Raw genomic sequence first — 19,562 nt, 5'->3', positions numbered from 1 at the left:
TCCTGCGGTTCCCATGGGGACAGAGGGGCTCTGTGGCCACCACCGGGGTCCCCAGCCCCCTCTGCTCCCGCGGGGGATGGGGATGGATGCAGCTCCCGGCTCTGCCGTCCCTCTGTCTGTCCGTCCAGCCTCTGCTCTGGTGCTCTGATCCCGCTGTCCCTCCGTGGCTCGGGCCGGGCTCCGCCGGCAGCTCCGGAGCTGGGAGCGGCTTCTCCGTTCTGCATCCCGGCTGCCCAAGGCGGGGACAGGTGGGGACAGGCGGGGACCGGCGTGTCCCCCATGCCCAGGGCACCCATGGCAGTGGGAAGGGCTGGATGTGGCGCAGGTCAGCTGCAGAGCTGGGGCGGGTGGAGGGGACCCCAGCAAGCACCGCCGGGGACCGTCCCCAGGGCCTGAACACACCCGGGGACCGTCCCCAGGGCCCCAACACCCCCGGGACCCGTCCCCAGGGCCCCCCAGCCCCTCGTCACGGCTCCGGGGGGGCCTTGCCAGGGTCAGCCATTCTCCGGGCGCTGTAGAGGGACAGGCAGAGCCCGGCGGCCGCCAGCAGCAGGGCCAGGGGGGTCAGCAGCCGCCCCCCCGGCTCAGCCTCACGTCCCGCTGCCAGCTGCATCTGTGGGGACACAGAGGGCACAGGGCAGCACGAGAATACCCCAAAGCCCCGGGCGCACGGGCCCGGGGCTGTGCCCTGAATGGCCCCATCACACTGGGGGTGTAAAGGCGATGGGAACAGCTTTGTGCCCCTCTGGCCGTCTCAGGGGGGGTTTTAGGGTGCCCCCTGCAGCACTTGTGGGCCCCCATCGGCAGCATCGTCACCGCCAGTGTGGAGCCGGGCTGGAGCTGGGCACGGCTGCCATGGCAGGCCTGGTGGGCAGCGAGGGCAGCAGCACCCGGGGCTCCCCGCGGCTCCGCCGGCCCTGCTCGCCCCTTACCTGCAGCAGTCTGAAGTAGCCCGGGGTCAGGCGGCGGGGGCGGATGATCATGGCGAGCGGCACCGGGCCCGTGGGAGCAGCGGGGCTGGGCTGGGACCCCCCGGTCCCGGCGGGGGCTCCGTGCGTGCCGGCGGCCCCGGGCAGGGCGCGGAGCAGCCGCTGTCAGCCGCGATCAGCGCCCGCTGCTCCCCGGAGCGGACACGGCGGGCGGGGGGGCCAGCCCAGCCCAGCCCGGATCTGGGGGGGCTGAGGGGCTGGGCTTAACCACGGACGAGCCCCTCTGCAGGCCGGAACGGGGCTGCCTCAGTTTCCCCACCTGTAAAGGGGTGTGAGGTATGACTTGGGCGGGGGGTGACACCCCAAAAACTCCAGGGCTAAGCAGGGGCTTCCCTCCGGTTCTGCTGGGGGTCTCTGTGGCCTAACTTTGCACCCACAGGGCTCCTGGGGGGTCCCACTGGTGTCACAGGGCTCCTGTGGTGTCCCACTGGTGTGACAAGTGCTGTGGGGCCTCAGCCCTGGCTGGGGGTGACACCGGCTGCCATTTCCCGGGGTTCCAGCGGCCGTGTGTCACCGCCCGGGCTGTGACTCACTGCGGCCTCGCCCCACGGCAGCGTCCGGGGCAGGCGGGCCCGGCGCTGAGCGGCACCGGGGAGCGCCAATGGGGCTGCGGCTGCCGGCGCAGGTGAGACCGCGCCCGGCGCAGGTGAGAGCCGCGCCCGCCCCGCCGCCGTTCCGGTCCCCGCAGCTCCTGCCCCGCCGCCGTTCCTGCCCCGCCGTTCCTGCCCCGCCGCCGTTCCTGCCCCGCCGCCGCTCCTGCCCCGCCGCCCCCATGGAGCCCCCGCGCTCCTGGTGCCCCGCACAAGCGGCCGCCTGGCTCCGAGGTGAGTCCCGGCTGTCCTCGGGCTCTGGGGTGGGGTGTCCCCAGCCTGGGGACGTGGGGCAGGGGGTGGCGGTGCTTCCCGTTCCTGTTCTCCTGCCCGGAGGGGCATTCCCGGGTGGGGTCCGGCCGTTCCCACCCTTTCGGCCGAGGCCGGGCGAGCTCGGTGCATGGAGAGGACCCTGGCAGCAGCCAGGGGTCACCCCTGGGGTCACCCGGCCTGGGGACACTGCCAGGGGACACTGCCAGGGGGCACTGCCAGGCTGGTCTGTGCAGGGCTGGACGCGGCGGTGCAGGGGTACCCGTTCGAGGCCTGGGGGCTCTCGGGGCCCGAGCTGCTGGGGCTGGAGCCGAGGCTCCTGGAGGCTCTGGGCGTGCAGCCCGTGGGACACCAGGAGCTGCTGCTGGAGGCCGTGGAGCAGCTCCGGAACCTGGTGAGTGCTGGGATCCCAGGGAGGAGCAGGGGCACGTGGGGGTCCCCTGGGCTGAAGGACGAGGATGTGGGGTCACCCCGGGCTGGGTGGAAGGGGGCAGATGGAAGTGGGGACACAGGGACACCCTGACTCGGTGGAGAGGGGTTCTGAGCTGGGCAGAGGGAAGGACATGGGGACACCGTGGGCTGGGTGAAGGTGACAGCCCGAATGCCACCCTGCCTGTCCACCCCCTGTCCCCCCTGTCCCCCCAGGACACAGGGCTGGCGAGCACCAGCCTGCGGACGCTGACGGAGAGGCTGCAGGAGCTGGCACAGGGCATCCAGAGCCTGGTGCAGGGGGGGCTGTGGGCAGGGGATGCCCCCCAGCCGCCCTCCCTCACCCTCCTGGCCCGAGTCATCGACCTGGTCGGGGCTGCCAAGGAACTCTTCTCCTGGCTCAACAGGTCTGGGGCAGGTGGGGGCAGCGCTGGCTGCTGGGTGCCCCCGCTCTGGGGCTGAGCTCTCTCTTCCCCCCAGGTACCTGTTCTCCACCCTCAATGACTTTTCTGCCAGCCGGGACATCATCCTGCTGTGTGCCCAGCTGGCAGAGACGCTGCAGGCGGTGAGTGCCTGCTCTCCTGACCCCAGGGCTCTGCTGAGGGGACATGGGGTGCAGGGGGCTCCCCACAGGGACCCCCCAGCTGGGATGGAGCCACCCCGTGGTGCTCACCCCCCATCCTGTCCCCCAGGACCTCCCTGCGGCCCAGAGGAGCAGCGGGATCCTGCAGATTGTGAGTGCTGGGTGAGGAGGGGGTGGCAGGCCCGGGGGACTGCCAGGGCCCCCCTCACCCTCGCTGTCACCCCCAGTGCCAGCACATCGAGGGCATCTGTGAGAGCATCGTGGGCTGCAGCCCCCCGGCGCTGCTGGACCGCAGGGCTGTGCTGCAGAGCGTGGGGCTGGCGCTGCTCCCCGGCCCACAGGGCAGCCCCCCAGTGTCCCCCAGCACCCCAGCACTGCCCCTCGGCCTGTGGCAGAGCCCCCCAGCATCCCCCAGCACGCCAGCGCTGCCCCCCAGCCAATGGAGCAGCCCCCCAGGATCCCCTGACACCCCAACACCGCCCTGTGATGTCCTGGGGAGCCCCCAGGCACTGCTCAGCGCCCGACTGGTGAGTGCCCTGCACCCCAGGGCCCCCCTCTGCCTCGGGACCCCCTGCTCAAACCCCACCTTGGCCTCCAGGGCTTTGAGATCACCTCCACCAGCTCCTGTCTGCACTTCGTGTCTGCCACCACCCCAGAGGTGAGTGAGGGGCCCTGTCCCCCCCTGCCCCTCGGTCACCCCCTCCCTTTTATGGCATCCAGATTAGGGCCCTGATCCCTGACCCAGAGCAGGGGGGGCTGCCTGTGGCTGAGCCCGTGCAGCTCATCCCACGAGTGAGCACAGCCCGGGCATGGGGAGCCCCCTCTGCACCCCAATCCCAGCAGCAGCTCCAGGTGTGCTGTGCAGTCGGGTTAAGGGTTAACCCCCCTGGTTCTCCCTGGCTGGGAGAGATCCTGAGTGGGATTAGCCTGGCAGGGAGGGAACAGGAGTGGGCACCCCACTGTCCCCTCTCTCTGCCCAGGCCCTGGCTGCCCACGGGGGCCACATCCTGCCCGGGGATGAGATCGTGCAGGTCAACGAGCAGGTGGTGGTGAGTGGGGACAGGGCTCCAGGGCTCCCTGCTGGGCCTGGCAGGGAGGGCTCGGGGACTTCAGGGGCTCTGGTGGGGGATGCAGGAGTTATGAACAGCAACAAGCAGGAACCATGGCTGGGAAAGGGACAAAGGAGCCATTGCCAGGAGGATCTGGGGGATGTGGGATCGGTGGCTGGGGTGGGTTTGGGGGATGAAGCACCCATGGGGCCAGGGTGGTGGCCCAGAGCTCACCCAGCATTTGCAGGTGGGTTGGACACCGGTCAGCCTGGCGAGGAAGCTGCTGGAGAAGGGGAACAGGGTGACTTTGGTGCTGAAGAAGATCCCCCTCGACCTGCCCGGCTCACCCCCCTCTCCCAGGCAGCAGGTGAGTGATCCCAGTGCTCCCAGTCCAGCTCCAGTGCCGCACTGGGCTATGCTGGGAATCAGGCAGAGATGCTCAGAGCTGGGCATCTCCCATCACCCTGGGGATTCCTAAAGCTCTGGGCTCCATGGTGGGATGGGGCTGGCACTGATGCTCCATCCACAGCCCCCAGGAGCATTTTTGGATGCTGCAGATTCCCCTGGTACCAGGAGTGGCGAGAGCCCAGGCAGCCCCGTGTCCTTGAGCTCCAGGTGAGCCCCATCCTGACACCCCAACACCCCCAGCCTGGCCAGCAAGGAGATGTTTGGGTGCAGCCAGGGCCCTTTTTAGGGGGAGAGGTGCCAGCAGTGCAGCAGCTGCCTGTGAGCAGCCCGGGACGCTGACAGGAGCCTTAAGGAATGACAAAAAGGGGAGTTTGTAACTCATTCACTTGGTAACGTTTCAGTGGGGCTAGAACTATATTTAGCCATGACCCTTCTCCCCTCCCGGAATGGAAAGGCGTGCGGAGAGCCAGCGACAGCGCGGGCAGCAGCCGAGCCGGGCAGGGCAGCCCGCTGGAACGGGGCTGGAACGGGGCTGGAACCGGGTTGGAACTGGGCCGGAACCGGGTTGGAATGGGGCTGGAACCGGGCTGGAACGGGGTTGGAATGGGGCTGGAACCGGGCCGGAACCGGGCTGGAAACGGGCTGGAACCGGGCCGGAACCGGGCTGGAGCTGGAACCAGGCTGGAGCCGGGCTGGAGCTGAGCTGGAGCTCTGCCACCGCGCCCCCTCCAGCCCCTTCCCGGGCAGGCAGCGCCGTGGGTGCCCCAGCCCGAGGTGGATCAGGGACCCCGGCGGCGCCCCCGGAGCTCTGGGGCTCAGGGGTCCCCTTTTCCTCCCAGCGTCGCGGCCGACTTGGACTCGGGAGCAGAGTCTGTCCCGGACCCCGTCACTGACGAGGAGCAGGAAGAGGCCGAGCGGGATCTGAGGCTGCCCGGGGCAGCTGTGGAGGAGCTGCCGGGCCCGGCTGGGCAGGGTAGGATGGAGCGGGGGTGGCCGGGGATGGAGCAGCTCCCCCGGGACACGAGGCTGCAGCCCCGCTCGCTGTTCACAGGCGCTGCAGAGGAGCTGTGGGACAGTGGCAGCGCCCTGGGCACCCCCCTGGACACCCCCCTGGGCACCCCTGCTGTCCCTGAACTCTCTGGCACAGAGCGGAGCCCCAGGGCAGCAGGGGCAGCAGAGCCCGGCCCTGCAGAGGTGAGAGCTGGGGGTCTCAGGGGTTCCCCTTGAGCCCCTGCTGTGGGTGTGTGAATTGGGGTCCCTGCGGGGGTCCCTATGGCTGCGGTGCTGCTGCTGGGGGGGGTCAGCAAACACTGCCCTGCACTGTCACTAAAATCTCCCCTGTCTCCCCACCCAGGGCAGCCCCAGCACGGGACGGAGACCTAAAGGTGAGCAGAGCTAAAGGTGAGCAGAGCCCTGCCAGGCTGGGCTGGTGGGGCTGGGGGCTGTCCTGGGGGGCTCTGCTCCCCCTGCTCTCCCTGCCCTGGGGTCTCTGCTCCCCCTGCCCTGCTCTGCCCTGTCCTGGGGTCTCTGCTCCCCCTGCCCTGCCCGGGGGTCTCTGCTCCCCCTGTCCTGCCCTGTCCTGGGGTCTCTGCTCCCCCTGCCCTGCCCGGGGGTCTCTGCTCCCCCTGCTCTGTCCTGTCCTGGGGTCTCTGCTCCCCCTGCTCTGCCCTGCCCGGGGGTCTCTGCTCCCCCTGTCCTGCCCTGTCCTGGGGTCTCTGCTCCCCCTGCCCTGCCCGGGGGTCTCTGCTCCCCCTGCCCTGACCCCGGGCCCTGGTGCAGGCGTGGCCACCCGGCTGAGCCGCCGGCGGGTGTCGTGCCGGGACCTGGGCCGGGCGGATTGTGACGGGTGGCTCCTCAAGAAGAAGGAGCACGTGGGATTCATGGCCCAGAAGTGGAAGCGCTGCTGGGTGGTGCTCAAGGGCCACACGCTCTACTGGTACAGCCACCCCAACGTGAGTGGGGGCACGGGGTGGCCCTGGGCAGCTGGCACCTCCTGGGGCGGTGCCCACAGGGCTCTCCCTGTCCCCGCAGGATGAGAGGGCTGCAGGACTCATCAATGTGGCCACCTACAACCTGGAGAGCACCAGGGAGCAGAAGAAGAAATAGTGAGTGGGGTGTGCCCTGCTGGGAACCACCTGCGTGTCCCCACGGGGCCATTGGGGTCCCCACGGGGCTGCTGAGGTCCCCACACTCCGAGCAAGGCCTGCACTGTGTTCCTGGGGTTATCTGGGACTGTAGCTGGGCTGGGGGCTCCCCTGTGTCCCCACAGCAGCACAGCAGCCACCCCCCTGTCCCCAGCGTGTTCCAGCTGTGCCACCAGACGTACAAACCCTTTGTGTTTGCTGCTGAAACCCTGGCTGACCTGAGCATGTGAGTAACAGAGCCAAGGGCCAGCACTGGCCCCAGTGCCCCGGGCTGGCCAGGAGCCCCCTGGCCCTGCTGGCCCTGCTGTCCCTCCCCAGGTGGGTCAGTCACCTGGTGACAGCCAAGACAAAGCACACACTGGCCCAGCAGGCAGTCCCAGACAAGGAGGAAGGTGAGGAGGCCACCCTGGGCTGGGGTCGGTGGGAGGGGGTCCCCATGGGGTAGGGGCACTTGGAGGATGCGGCGGGATGTGACAAATGCTCCCCGAGGGGTGGCTGGGGTGATTCTCAGCCCTGGGAGGGGATTTCTGTCTGCTCCCGTGGCCTCCAGACTGCTACAGCGAGACAGAAGCTGAGGACCCCGACGATGAGGCCCCCAGGCACGGATCTGACTCGGTGAGTGGCCCTGGGGGACACCCTGGGGACAGAGGGACAGAGTTCCTTGTGTCACCTGCTGCCCATCTCTCCCCCAGGCAAGGAAGAGGCTGCAGAACACCCAGGAGAAGGCACAACTCTCCCCAGGCAGCAGCCCCCAGGGCAGCCCCCGGCCCTGCTCCCCCTTGGGTAGGTGCAGGGGGGGACATCTGATCCCCTGTCACCTTGTGTCCCTCCTTCCCTCCCTTCTGGGTGTGCTGGGGGAACTCCAGCTGGGGTGTGTTTGGCCGTGAACCATCTCAGGATGAAGGAGCCTGCAGGAAAGATGGAGAGGGATTTTTTTATGAGGGCACAGAGTGGCAGGGCAAAGGGGGATGGATTTAAAATAAAAATGTTAGGTTTAGGTTTGTTTAGAAGGAGTTGGTTTGGATTGGTTTAGAAGGAGTTGGTTTAGATTGGTTCAGAAGGAGCTGGTTTAGATTGGTTCAGAAGCAGTTGGTTTGGATTGGTTTAGGATGAGCTGGTTTGGATTGGTTTAGGATGAGCTGGTTTGGATTGGTTTAGGAGTTGGTTTAGATTGGTTTAGGAGGAGCTGGTTTAGATTGGTTCAGAAGGAGCTGGTTTAGATTGGTTTAGGAGGAGCTGGTTTAGATTGGTTCAGGAATTGGTTTAGATTGGTTTAGAAGGACAATCTTCCCTGTGTGAGTGGGCAGGCCCTGGCACAGGGTGCCCTGGACCCTTGGCAGCGCCCAAGGCCAGGCTGGATGGAGCTCGGAGCACCTTGGGACAGTTTGAGGTGTCCCTGCCATGGCAGTATGGAACAAGATGATCTTTAAGGTCCCTTCCGAGCCAAACCACTCCACGACCCCACTCCTCCGGGGCACCGCGGGGTGCGGGCGCTGCCCTCCTGCTGCATTGCCCTGTCCTGCGCAGAGCCCGGCGGGGAGGAGGACCTGGCGAGCCTGGCGCGGTGCCTGCGGCAGGGCGGGGTGTCCCTGACGGGGCAGCGGCGGGTCCTGACACAGGAGCAGTGCCGAAAGTCCTTCCTGCGGCGCAACAGGAACCCGCACATCAACGAGCGGGTGCACGCCGTGCGGGCCCTGCAGAGCACGCTCAAGGTGCGGCCCCGAGCCCCCCGAGCCCCCCAAGCCCCCTGCCCACGGCTGGCCCCCCAAAACGTGCGGTGTCGCTCCGGGCAGGCGAAGCTGGCGGAGCTGCAGGCGCTGGAGCAGCTGCTGGGAGAGGCGGCGCTCACCTCGGACACCTTCAGGCGCTGGAAGGAGGAGCACCAGGAGCTGTACCAGGAGCTGCGGGAGGGCTGGGCAGGGCAGCAGGGCCAGGGCGATGCTGGAGGGCAGCACAGCCCCCAGGGAGAGGCGGCTGAGCCCTGACACCCAGCGGCCCTGCCCTGGCTCGGTGCCCAGCACGGTGGGTCTGAACACGTTCTGGAAGGCTCAGCCCCCAGAGGATCCATCTAATTCCTTAATTTTAAGTGACAGTCTTAATTTTTCCTTGCCTGCAGCTCGGCAAGGAGGGGATTTTGAGCGCCCGCTGTGGCGCTGCCAGCCGGCCCAGCCATGGGCTCTTCTGCTGTAAATAAACGTGTGGACAGGGCCTGGTCCTGCCGTGGTTTTTCTTGGCGCTGAAACCATCAAATCATGGCATTGTATAGGCTGGAAGAGACCTCCGAGATCATCGCGTCCAGCTGTAAACCTGGCATTGCCGCGTTCACCACTAAACCAAGCGCCATATCCGCATGTTTTTGAACACTCCCAGGCATGGTGACTCAACCTCTGCCCCGGGCAGGCTGTGCCAGTGCCTGACCACCTTTTCCATGGAGAAATGCCTCCTGACGTCCAACCTCACCCGCCCCTGCTGCAGCCTGAGGCGGTTTCCTCTCGTCCTGTCGCTCTCCTGGCAGGCGATCCAGAGGCGCCCCGGATCCTCCATTTCCATTTCCCCGGGCTGAGCCCCCAGCACTCGCCCTACGGGTGCCGCCCGCACCCACTCTTCCCCCGCCAGAGCCCTTCGCGGCGGGGGCGGGGACAGCGTTCAGACATACCAATGAGGCACCGTTAGGGGCGGGGTCAGAATATTCGATTGGTTGATACGCAGTGAAGCCACGCCCCCTGCACTGTGCCACGCCCCTCCCGGCGGAGGTAACGGTCGCGGCGCGCGGAGGTGGCGGGAGCGGCGGCGGTGGCAGGTGAGAGACAGAGCCCGGTATCGGTACCGGCACCGGCCCTGAGCCGCACCCACACGGTACTGGCACCGACACCGGGCACCGGCAGCGCCGCTGCCACACCGGCTCCGCACCCTGGACCCTCCCGCCCGTCCGGGACCGGTCTCTCCGCTCCTCGTGACCGCCCCTCCGGGACCGGGCGCACAGGACCCACACCCCCTCCCCGCCGCCTCTAAATCAGGTGCTGAGCCCCCAGACCCACCGGGGGCTCCTCAGGATCTGCCCCTCCCCAGCCGACCCTTACGGACCGGGGTCTCCATCCCGTCAGAAATTGACCTAAAATGATATGCGCCTAAATTAACCACGCCTAAATTAACCACGCCTAAATTAACCACGCCTAAATTAACCACGCCTAAATTAACCACGCCTAAATTAACCATAATGAGCACTGCATTTATGTAGAAGCGTTTCGTTTCTTTGCTGAGTAAAATGCTGTTTCTGGTTCGTTACCCTGTTGTATTCCCAATGTTTCTGTTAGTTTGTAGCATCTGTGTATATGAATGTTTTCTAAGAATGAATTTCTTATCTGGGCTCTTTCAATCAGTTTAACAAAAATCTGTAACAGCTGCTGAGCGAGGATTGAGTATGGGTTTGTAGAGGCCTTGAATTTCCAGCATGTAATTTGTAAATTGCACTTGCATTATCAGAGACAGGAAATTCACTGAGTGAAGCACTCAGAGAAATAGAGAAATTAACCCAAAACTCTGGGCAGATGAAGATTGCCATTCATGGCACAGAAAGGCTGATTTTTGAAGGACTTCTTTCCTCATGTAGTTGCTCAGTGACCTCTACAGAGGGCAGAAATGATCTGGTTGAGAGTTGAGACTTTTAAAGAGAAATTTTTAATCTCTGTAGACACAGATAACAGCTGGTAGGTGCTGCTGAATACCTGGAGAATGGCACAAACAGGCATAAAGATAATCTACAAGGGTTTGTTTGGGTTTTTTTTTTTAAGTGTTGCTGCAGGGAAAAAACAGATATTATTGGGAGAAGAAGTTAATTAAATACCAAATGCTGTGTTATTCTGATGAGTAGCTGCTGTGTTGGTTAGTGGGAATGGGGCGTGGATTATACTCACTTAAAATAAGATTTTTATTCATTTATCCAGTTCTCTAGGTAGATAAGATGGCTGCTCCTGAGAAAGATCCAGACCTGAGGCTGCTGCAGAAGAATCCCTTGGGTAAGGACAGTCCTTTCTCCAAAACCCTGCTGCTGTCAGATCCTGTTTCACTTTCTCTGAGGAGGCACATGGCCCTCAGAAGATTCTCTACCAGAAGCTTTTTATTCAAAAAAAGGTCTTATTTTCTCCCCTTGTCTGCTTTTTCAGCAGTCATTTGGTAAGGAATTTCTTCCTTAAGCTGATAGCTGATGAATCTGGGACAGTTCTTTAGAGTTAATGCAGAAATATCTCTTTAACTTGCCCAGTGCTGCTGCCCCTTTTAGTCAGAGCAGTTAGTTTAGCTGGGTGTAACATGACCAAACTAATCAATGGGAATATAATTTACAGCTTCTGCATCCTGACTTCCTTACCAAGGTTGTCTTTCAGTCTCCTGTTGATATTATTTCACTTCCCTGTGCTTCCTGCCATTTCCTTTAGCAAAATATATTTTTTAACAGGAACTCAGGGAGCGAAGCAAGGACCAGCTTGGGGTTTGGAGGCACTGGTAATTACGTATGGCTTCATTAAAGGATAAATATCCCTGTGTTTTTCCCTTGCAGACCCCAGCAGCTGTCAGCAGAGCCGCTTCCTGGAGGGCGAGTGGAAGGCAGCCATGGTGTCCCTGAGGTCCCTGAGCCGCTGCCCCAGCGTGGCCGAGAGCAGGGACGGGGGCATTGGCACCTCCTGCTCGGACAGCACCGAGGGTGAGGGGCACCCCTGGCACAGTTCTGCAGCTGTTTCCAGCCCAGCTGGCTGGGCTGTGACCGAGGGAGGCGTGTGTTACATTGACAGTTTCCCTGAGCTCGGTTATTGTCTCACTGCAGGGCTTTTAACGGGCCAAAGGCCACCTTGGTGACTTGCTGCTTCTTATTGTCCAGTGACAGATTTATCAGCAAGGCTCTTGGGTGATTTCATTTTTTTTTTTTTGTGCCTTTGTGTTTGGCTCTGCAGCGTCAGAGCTGAGAACTCTGCAGCCTGGCCTTCAGCTGAGGCACGCTCTGTGAAATTTCTGGTTCCAGCAATCCCTTCCACCTGTTTTTTTTAACTTTTATTGATTCTGTGCTCAGTAATGAGGGAGTTTGTGGTGTTCCTTAAAACACTTCACACATCCCTGTGTTCTGGGGAGCCTTTGGAATGAGATTGGCATTTGGAATGATTATTAAGATTGTGGATGTCAGTAATGTGGCAGTGAAGTGGAGGCTTTAGCAGCTCTGGCTGTTGGAGGTCCTGCTGGAGACATTACACGAGCACATGTTGAAGTGTTCCATCAGGCCTCTCTCAGGATGGTAAAGCACCATTTGGCAGCTGGGGGCAGGGGAGATGATTTCCTTTGGGAAATGTCCCCTCTGGGCTCTGGTGACGGCACAGCCGAGGGTGACCCGCAGGCCTGGCTGCTGCTGGGGCACGCTGAGCTCAGAACATCATCAGAAATGTTGTTGTGAGGGCCCTCAGCACACTCAGGGAGCTGATTGCAGCACCCCCCACGTGTGGTGCTGCTCAGGGACCTCGGGTTCCTGGCAGTGACACCAGGGGATAAATTTAGAGGCTGTAAAAGGAAATGGTGCTGTCCCTTCCCTGTGCCAAGGTGAATGCCCAGTAGCATGGTGTTCTCTGGAGTGCTGAGAGATTTTCTGCCCTCACTGCTCATTTGTGATGAAAGGATTGAGTGCCTTTATTGTGACAGTTCTCAATATTTCACTTCCCTGTGCTTCCTGCCATTTCCTTTAGCGTGGTTTTGGTCTTTTCACAGTCTGATCTGGGCTGTATTCAAATTGTAGTGTTTACTCATTGTTGTAGCAGTGCTTGGAGGGTACAAACAGGTGTGAGTTGTTGGAGCATCACGCGGGGATGGGCCTTGGGCCAAAGCCATGAGGAAATCAAGTGTGTGTTGCTGGGACAAACCTGGAGTTCCTGCGACACAGAACGTCTCGGGACAGCAGTGGGAGCACACACTTTGCTGTTTGCCTTTCTCAGCCCTTGCTGTCGCTGTATTGAAATCTGAGAGCTGCTAAGAATAACCCAAGTTGCCCGCAGCCAGGTTTGGTGCCCCGCTGGCAGGACAGGGGCTCTGTCTCACTTCCTGTGGCCGTAGGTGAGAGCCATTGCTCTGCTCTGGGACAGGCTCTGCCGTGGCGGTGTCCTGGAGGAGCTGGAAGGTCAGATCCTCGGGGCCAGCGATGCTGCAGGCTCATCATGGGCTCAGGGAAGGCTCCTGTTAGCTCTGCTCACCCTTTGGAGTCGCTGAGCTGTGGGACGGGCAGAGCAGGATCGCGGGCTCAGTGTTCAGATCTGTAAGTTTCAGCCTTTTTATTCAGTATCAAGGACTTGACTTCTAAACCTAGAGAAAGATAACATTGAGTCAAGATTATGCTAGAGTAGTTTAAAAACAAGGATTAAAAATAGGGATTAAACGTGATGGCAGGCAAAGGTCAGCAGGTTCCTGAAACTTGTAGTGAGGGGGAGCATAGGTGTGCCTGAGTCATGCTGCTGCTTTGGAGGACGTGTTCAGTGGGAAAGGAACTGGTTCTAAGATCATTTTGGAAAGCTGACCGGAGGATTGTGTTTTCAGGACTGTAAACAGAGTATCACTCTTCTTCTTCCCCCAGACTTTTGCAACTCCAGTAGCGGTTCCTCATTCCGCCCCATCAAAGCCCAGGTGACCATTCCAACGGCCCACGTTATGCCTTCCACGCTGGGCGCCTCGCCCTCCAAGCTGTGCCCTGCCGGGGACCAGGGCTGTGCGCAGCCTGCCGGGCCAGGGCTCGCCAGGAACGGGGACCTGAGCGCCGCCAAGTCCTCTCAGGTGCCCCCCCGGGAGCGGCTGCGTCTCTGCAGGGCCTCGGGGGACAGCGGCTGCGAGCACGCCCGGCCTCCCACCACCGATCGCGCCCGCGCGGAGGGAGCCTGGCAGTTCGACACCCCTGCCATCGAGCAGACCCTGAACCAGTCTCTGCTCCTGGACAGCCTGTGCCCTGAGCCTCTGCACAGGTGCCAGCCGTTCACCCCGAGCTCCGAGGCGGGGAAGGACCATTGCCAGGCGCTGCCCGAGAGCAAACAGGCGCCGGGCGCCAACGGGGCCTGCGAGCCGCGCGAGGCGCCCTGGCCCAGCGGGAGCAGGGTGCTGCCGGCGGGACTCCAGGCCAACAGTTTCTATTCCAAACCTGCGGCAGCTCCCCCGGGCCGAGCCTGGGCGCAGGAGGGCTGCACCCTGCACCCCCACCAGGGAGTCTGCCAGCTCAGTGCCTGGAAACAGCAGCTGGACAAGGTGCGGCTGCAGGTGGAGCAGATGCAGGTAGGCGGCTGCGCCTGTGTGAGTCTGAAACCCTTCCTGTCTCTGTAGTGAGGAATTGTTGTCCCAGACTAAGGAGCCAGGGGGAAAATGTCTCCTGCCTCTCCCTGAGTGACAGCAGAAGTCTCCTGAGGGTCTGTTTTTACAGCTCGTGGTGTCACAGGTATCGTTTGACGCGCTGCGGGTGCAGAGCAGCCCTGGATTATGTTACAGGGCTGCTGCACCTGCCAGATCAAGAGCTGAAATGCCCTGTCTGATAGAAACTGGGAAGAAAAAGCATGCCAAGAGGTTTTAAGCAGTGTCTAGAATGGCTTTGTTCTGTAGCTAGGGTTAAGAAAGACTTTTTTTGAAAAAAAATGCATGAAACTAGCTGCAGTTTACTAGGTGGAAACAGTTTGTTTACTACCTCCCACCAGCTGTACCCTAACGGAGACAAATTGTTTCCAGCAGGCTAGGACAGTGATCTAAAATTATTTGTTAATCTCCAGTTGTGCTTGGGCAAACTTTCTTGTTCTTGGACATCAACAGAGACTGAAATAGCCCTGCCCTGGCATGCAGATGAGCACACAGTGTGCAAAATAGCTGCAGCAGTGTTGCAATGACCCCTGTGGGGCACAGACCTCTCCCTCCTTGTTCTGTCTCCTCTTGCAGTTACAAAATGGAGGCACCTGCCCCCATTCCTCACTGTATTCCCCATCCCTGCCTGCACCTGACCCAGCCCAGTGGATCAATATCCTGAACTCCAATGAAAACCTGCTCAAGGAGAAGGAGCTCCTCATTGACAGGTGAGGCTTTGGTACTGACACGTGATGCAAAGGGTCCAGTCCAGTTCCATTTGGAAAGGACCAAGGAAGGCTCATGTCTCAAAGTCCCTTTTGCCCAGCTGATCTTGTTCTGTTGCAAAGAACAATAAAAGGACCTTAGAAAATAATCTGAGCTCTTCTCTCCTTTTTGGAATTAGGATGATGATCCTGAAGGGCTCAAATAAATTAATTTTAGTTATGGTTTTCTGTGTTTTATAAGGGATAAAGATTTCTGTTCATGTTATGATTATCTGGAATGTCAAAATAACTGCCTCTTTTGCATAAGGACTTTGAGACCTTTACTTTAAATTTGGGTTTTATGACTTTGGGCTGGCAAAGAACATTTCTCTTATCTAAGGCTAGTGGTGCACAAGCTTTTTGAAAAGTAAGTCCTAATGAAAAGTACCTTTAACATCTGGACTGCAAATACTTTTTCTTCCTTGTTTTGAGTCATCTGTTGTCTGTTCATTCCACTCCCAAGCTCCAGAGTCCAGCTGGATCCTCCAAAACATGCAAGGCTTGTGTGTTTTATCTGTAATCATGGTTAGGGGAAGGTTTTTGAGGGGAGGGAAGGGAAGAAAAGTTAATAAGAATTGTAATAAAGGTTAAAGTGTTTATTTCTCTGCAGGTGAGCCCTGAGTGGCAGAGTTGTGTTTGTGCTCTGCCTGTCACTGAGTGGAGCAGCAGTGCCGCGCTGGCTCCGCTGGGGCCGCGCTGGCTCCGTCGGGGCCGCGCTGCTGCTCTCTGTGTTTGAGAACAGTGAATTGCCTGTTTTGTTGCAGACAGAGGCAGCACATCTCCCAGCTGGAGCAGAAGGTCCGGGAGAGCGAGCTGCAGGTGCACAGCGCCCTGCTGGGCTGCCCAGCGTCCTATGGAGACATCTACATGCTGAGGATGCAGGTACAGCAGGGGCTGAATGCAATGGCCCAGGCTGCTGCTGAGGAGTTTGCTGAGCAGGACTGTGCACAGTCAGATCATAAATTATCCCTTGTGTGGGGTCACCATCACCCGAGGTTTCCTTTGGTTGGGTTAAAGCTGTGCTGGTGATGCAGCACTCCAGGGTGTGTCAGATGGGCTGGGGGATGTCTGGGGACTGGGGAGGATGAGGACACAGCCCTGGGGCAGTTTGTGGGCCCCAGACTGAGGGGCTGTGTGTGCCTGCAGGAGCTGCAGCGGGAGAACGCCTTCCTGAGAGCGCAGTTCACAGAGAAGACCGAGAGCCTCAGCAAGGAGAAGATGGAGCTGGAGAGGAAGCTGGCTGCTGCAGAGCTGGATGTGAAGCTGGCCCGGGAGTCCCTGAAGGAAACGGTGCAGAAACATGCAGAGGAGTTAAAGAAACAGGAGGAAAGGGTATGATCCTGTTGCTCTAGAGATGTTTTCTTGTCAGTGTAATGCTGAGGTGAAACTTTTCTGTGGTGGTCTGTAATTACAGGTATTTTCTCATCTTGTTGTACACTATGGTTTACAAGCAAAAGCCTTTCCTCCCGCAGTTAGAAGCATTTCCGTGCCCCCTCTTTTAACCAAAAAATTGCCTGTCTTTAGCTAAATGAGCAGAAATGAGTAAAGGGGATCTTGTATTTTGGCATTGTGTGGTGTGCAAAAAAGCTAAAGGAGTGGGCTAACATAAGACTGAAGAATAAATAAGAAATTAAATAAACTAAACTTGTAACTGTCTCTACAGGTAAAGGGAAGAGACAAACACATTAATAACCTTAAAAAGAAATGCCAGAAGGAATCTGAACAAAACAGAGAGAGACAGCAGAGAATTGAGACCCTGGAACGATACCTGGCTGATCTCCCAACCCTTGAGGACCACCAGAAACAGAGTCAGAAGGTAAAAACTTCCTCTGAGCTGCAATGCTGGCTCTTCACTTACTTGCTCAGGTGACTTTTCTGTAGTTGCATCTTACTCCCCTTTTGTTGCAGCTGAAGGAGTCTGAACTCAAGACCACTGCCCTGCAGGAAACAGTGCTGACACTGGAAACAGAGCTTGGAGATGTCCAGGCTGCTTTCAGGGAGCAAGAGCTGCAGCTGGAAACCCAAAAGCACAAGGAGAGGGAGCTCCTGTCCACTGTGCACAGGTAGGAATGAGGAATCAGCTTCATCCTGGCACTGCAGGAGTTGCTGCACGAGGAGGGTGATGCACAGCCCTGGCAGGGCAATGCTGACATTTGATATGAAATTAATTTCACTCCTCACATTGTTTCCCTCCTCAAAGTAAGGGAGGGATGGTGACTAAAGCTGTTTTTCCCCCATGGTGTTCTGCTAATTGCAGCTTGCAGGACAAGTTGCAGCAGTTTGCAAAGAGTGCAGAGAGAGGCCCCCCTGCCCAGGATGGGGAGAGGCAGAAGATGGAACATGACTCTCTGAAGAAGGAGTGTGACTGCCTCAGGAAGGTAAGGGGCTCTCCCAGTCGGGAATCACACATTTTTCCTTTCACTGAGTCCCACCAGGCACTCAGAGGAAATCGGGGACTTCTAAGGACACACTGAAGCAGCAGTTCCTGGAATTGCAGACTGCAGGGTGCCAAAAGCTGTTCTTGATGTGATAACCACACACTTCTCCAGTACTGCTGGGGAGAAGCTGCAGAATGCAGAAGAGGGGAGAGGGAAACCACAAGAATACAGTGTCTGGTTTTAGCTGATAAATCTAATGGTGCCTTTTATCCAAGTCCACTCCTAAGAGCATCTGTGATTAGAGCAGTAAATGGACAGCAAAGAGAAGGAGATGCTGTCCTACTGGAGGAGAATTCCTGGTGGTATCACTGCATCTGGGTGGCCACTTCTGATGCCTCTGCTTTTAATTCCAGATTGTGGACAAAAAGCAGAAGAAGATGGAGCAGTTATCCTTGCAAGTCAAGGTGAGAGGTGACGGGGAGGAACCTGGGACTTGAGAATATGCTGTGAAAGGAGTTACTTACTGTGTTCCATGGTGTGTTCCAGAACCTGGAAGAACAGGTGGCCCAGGAGGAGGGGACAAGCCAAGCTCTGAAAGAGGAGGCGATGAGAAGGGAAAATGCTCTGCAGCAGCTCCGGGCTGCTGTGAAAGAGGTCAGGGGGTGTTTGAATGAGCAATGGGCTGTCTCTGAGCAAGGCCCTGAATTCAGTCAGCAGCTCAGTCTCTCCTGCTAGTCAGCTGTCCTGTCAGGGCTGTGAAGGGAGCCGTGCCCTGCTGGGAAGCAGGAGAAGCAGGTTGTGCCTCGGGAACTTGGTGGGGATGGGATGGAGGAGGCCGAGTTTGCCAGCTGGGGGCAGCAGAACAGGAGCCCAAGCGCAGCCCCGGGGTCAGAGCCCCCTCCCAGCCCTCTTGGCAAGGTGCAGCAGCTCCTGGAAGCTTTTACTGCTCTGGCCTGGCAGGGACAGCAGTGCAGCCTCACTTTCCCTGTGGCAGTGACACTCGCTGCTCTGGCCACGGCCTGGGGGCTGCATGCACCCAGCCCCTGTCCCCAGGGCTCCCATCACACAGCAGCTGCATGCAGCGTGGCAGCGCTGCCCAGGTGCCCTCTGACGTGCCCTGTCCGTGTGTCCAGCTGTCCCTGCAGAACCAGGAGCTGATTGAGAAGAACCTGACGCTGCAGGAGCAGCTGCGGCAGGCGCAGCTGATGGCGCAGCCCCTGCCTGCTGACACAGCCCGCCTGGCCCAGGAGCTGCACGGGGAGCTGGCCAGCTGCCTGCAGGACTTGCACTCTGTCTACAGCATCGTCACCCAGAGGGCTCAGGGCAAGGACCCCAACCTCTCTCTGCTCCTGGGCATTCACTGTGAGTACGCTTCCTTTCGAGCGATGGCAGAACAAACCCTTCTGTGCTGTGGCAGAATGAAATAACTCACACAGAGCATGCAAAGTGCTCTTTCTGGGCTTCTGAATGCTCTTTCTGTGGTTGGCTTGCTTCAAAGGTGCATGTTCTACTTAACATTCAGTTATCACAACCTCTTTTGCAAATGTGAGTTGGTTTTTCTGGCTGATTTGCAAATGTGTGCGGTCCTTGCTGAGAACTGCATGTGAAGGAACTCCTCCCTCCTCTGACCCCACAGCTGTGCAGCACCCTGTGAAGGAGAAGGACGACCTGCTGAGCCCTGACGGACTGGCCAAGAAGCTGGTGGAGGTAAAACAGCTTCACAAAGAGGTGGAGGACTTGAGGACTGCAATATCTGACAGATACGCTCAGGACATGGGAGACAACTGCATCACCCAGTAAAGAGCACTCCCAAAGTAAGACAGGGAATGAAGACTTGAAACCCTCAGGAGTCTCGTGCTCCTTCAACCCTAAACGTATTCAGCACTTTACCATCCCTCTGCTCGGGTACAGGACGTGTGACTTACCTGATCTGTGAGGAATCAGGGGGTTTGTGGCCAGAAGTGTTCAGCTGCTGACTGGGGTAATTCAGGGCTTCGGTGTCAGGCTTTGCAGTAGCTTTGATCTTGTGGAATGTGGTTTATGCTGTGTTTGCTGGAGCTGCCGTGGCCTCTGATGCTGGGAGATGGATTCTGACTTGCCTTCCAGGCATGTCAAATGCTGAACATGCAAGTGTGATGGTTAAAATGATGGCTAAAAGGACATGTATGCCCTGGTCTTGCTGATGACCTCCCTGTGCAGGTCCTGTGGGACCAGAGGGTTGTCAGAGTGTTTGTGGGATATCTGGATTCCATGGGCAGGCAGGTGTGCCAGTTCCACTGCTGGCATTTACACTGAGGTACTGCTGCTGCTGCCTTGGATTGATGGAGCAGGGCCTGCTCTCCTCAGGTGCTGCAGCCATTCAGCAGCCAGCACGAGTTGAGGAATAAAGCAACACTAAAAGACTCTGGAGATGCTCCCCCTGGGCACTGTTACCCCAGAAGCCTTAAGCCTTTTGTCCCCCTGGATCAGCAGTGGGAGTGGGCTGTGATTCAGACTGCAGAGGAAGTGGGTTGATGCTGAAGTGCCTTAATGAGCTGGAAGAACCCTCTGCCCCCATCTGCTCCGTGCCTAATGCATCCCCTGGCAGGTGAGGGGCTGCTCTTCCCTCTCACAGCCT

General features: G+C 59.3%; 2 protein-coding genes across 2 annotated transcripts; both read left to right on the top strand.

Annotated features, from left to right (window-relative positions):
• Positions 1–1,761: 1,761 nt before the first annotated feature.
• CNKSR1 (connector enhancer of kinase suppressor of Ras 1) lies at positions 1,762–8,737 on the top strand. The gene is made up of 21 exons (XM_054648411.2): positions 1,762–1,813; positions 2,086–2,243; positions 2,495–2,685; positions 2,759–2,843; positions 2,971–3,012; positions 3,089–3,388; positions 3,460–3,519; positions 3,842–3,910; positions 4,158–4,277; positions 4,440–4,525; positions 5,158–5,291; positions 5,370–5,512; positions 5,673–5,703; positions 6,098–6,270; positions 6,350–6,423; positions 6,617–6,688; positions 6,781–6,854; positions 7,013–7,077; positions 7,155–7,245; positions 7,990–8,174; positions 8,256–8,737. Exons 1-21 carry the CDS (start codon positions 1,762–1,764, stop codon positions 8,445–8,447), a joined length of 2,397 nt encoding a protein of 798 aa, XP_054504386.2. The 3' UTR covers positions 8,448–8,737.
• A 1,410-nt stretch (positions 8,738–10,147) lies between these two features.
• Positions 10,148–18,877, top strand: CEP85 (centrosomal protein 85). The gene is made up of 13 exons (XM_054648366.2): positions 10,148–10,478; positions 11,018–11,161; positions 13,064–13,749; positions 14,398–14,531; positions 15,332–15,449; positions 15,714–15,899; positions 16,231–16,383; positions 16,476–16,630; positions 16,825–16,945; positions 17,359–17,409; positions 17,492–17,599; positions 18,079–18,307; positions 18,582–18,877. Exons 1-13 carry the CDS (start codon positions 10,424–10,426, stop codon positions 18,743–18,745), a joined length of 2,304 nt encoding a protein of 767 aa, XP_054504341.2. The 5' UTR covers positions 10,148–10,423; the 3' UTR covers positions 18,746–18,877.
• Positions 18,878–19,562: the final 685 nt, after the last annotated feature.

This window comes from Agelaius phoeniceus, chromosome 22 (genome assembly GCF_051311805.1).
Source record: "Agelaius phoeniceus isolate bAgePho1 chromosome 22, bAgePho1.hap1, whole genome shotgun sequence".
In the NCBI taxonomy this organism is placed as follows: Eukaryota; Metazoa; Chordata; class Aves; order Passeriformes; family Icteridae; genus Agelaius; species Agelaius phoeniceus.
The sequence above is the reverse complement of the archived record's forward strand: the minus strand, read 5'-3'. Positions and strand labels throughout refer to the sequence as shown.

Bases quoted from the DNA above. Each gene is read 5' to 3' on its own strand.
- CEP85 (XM_054648366.2), top strand. From the start codon at position 10,424: ATGGCTGCTCCTGAGAAAGATCCAGACCTGAGGCTGCTGCAGAAGAAT. The intron at 17,410-17,491 runs GTGAGAGGTGAC...GGTGTGTTCCAG, and splicing joins AGTTATCCTTGCAAGTCAAG to AACCTGGAAGAACAGGTGGC. The intron at 18,308-18,581 runs GTGAGTACGCTT...CTGACCCCACAG, and splicing joins TCTGCTCCTGGGCATTCACT to CTGTGCAGCACCCTGTGAAG.
- CNKSR1 (XM_054648411.2), top strand. From the start codon at position 1,762: ATGGAGCCCCCGCGCTCCTGGTGCCCCGCACAAGCGGCCGCCTGGCTC. The intron at 4,278-4,439 runs GTGAGTGATCCC...CTCCATCCACAG, and splicing joins CCCCCTCTCCCAGGCAGCAG to CCCCCAGGAGCATTTTTGGA. The intron at 7,078-7,154 runs GTGAGTGGCCCT...TCTCTCCCCCAG, and splicing joins CCAGGCACGGATCTGACTCG to GCAAGGAAGAGGCTGCAGAA.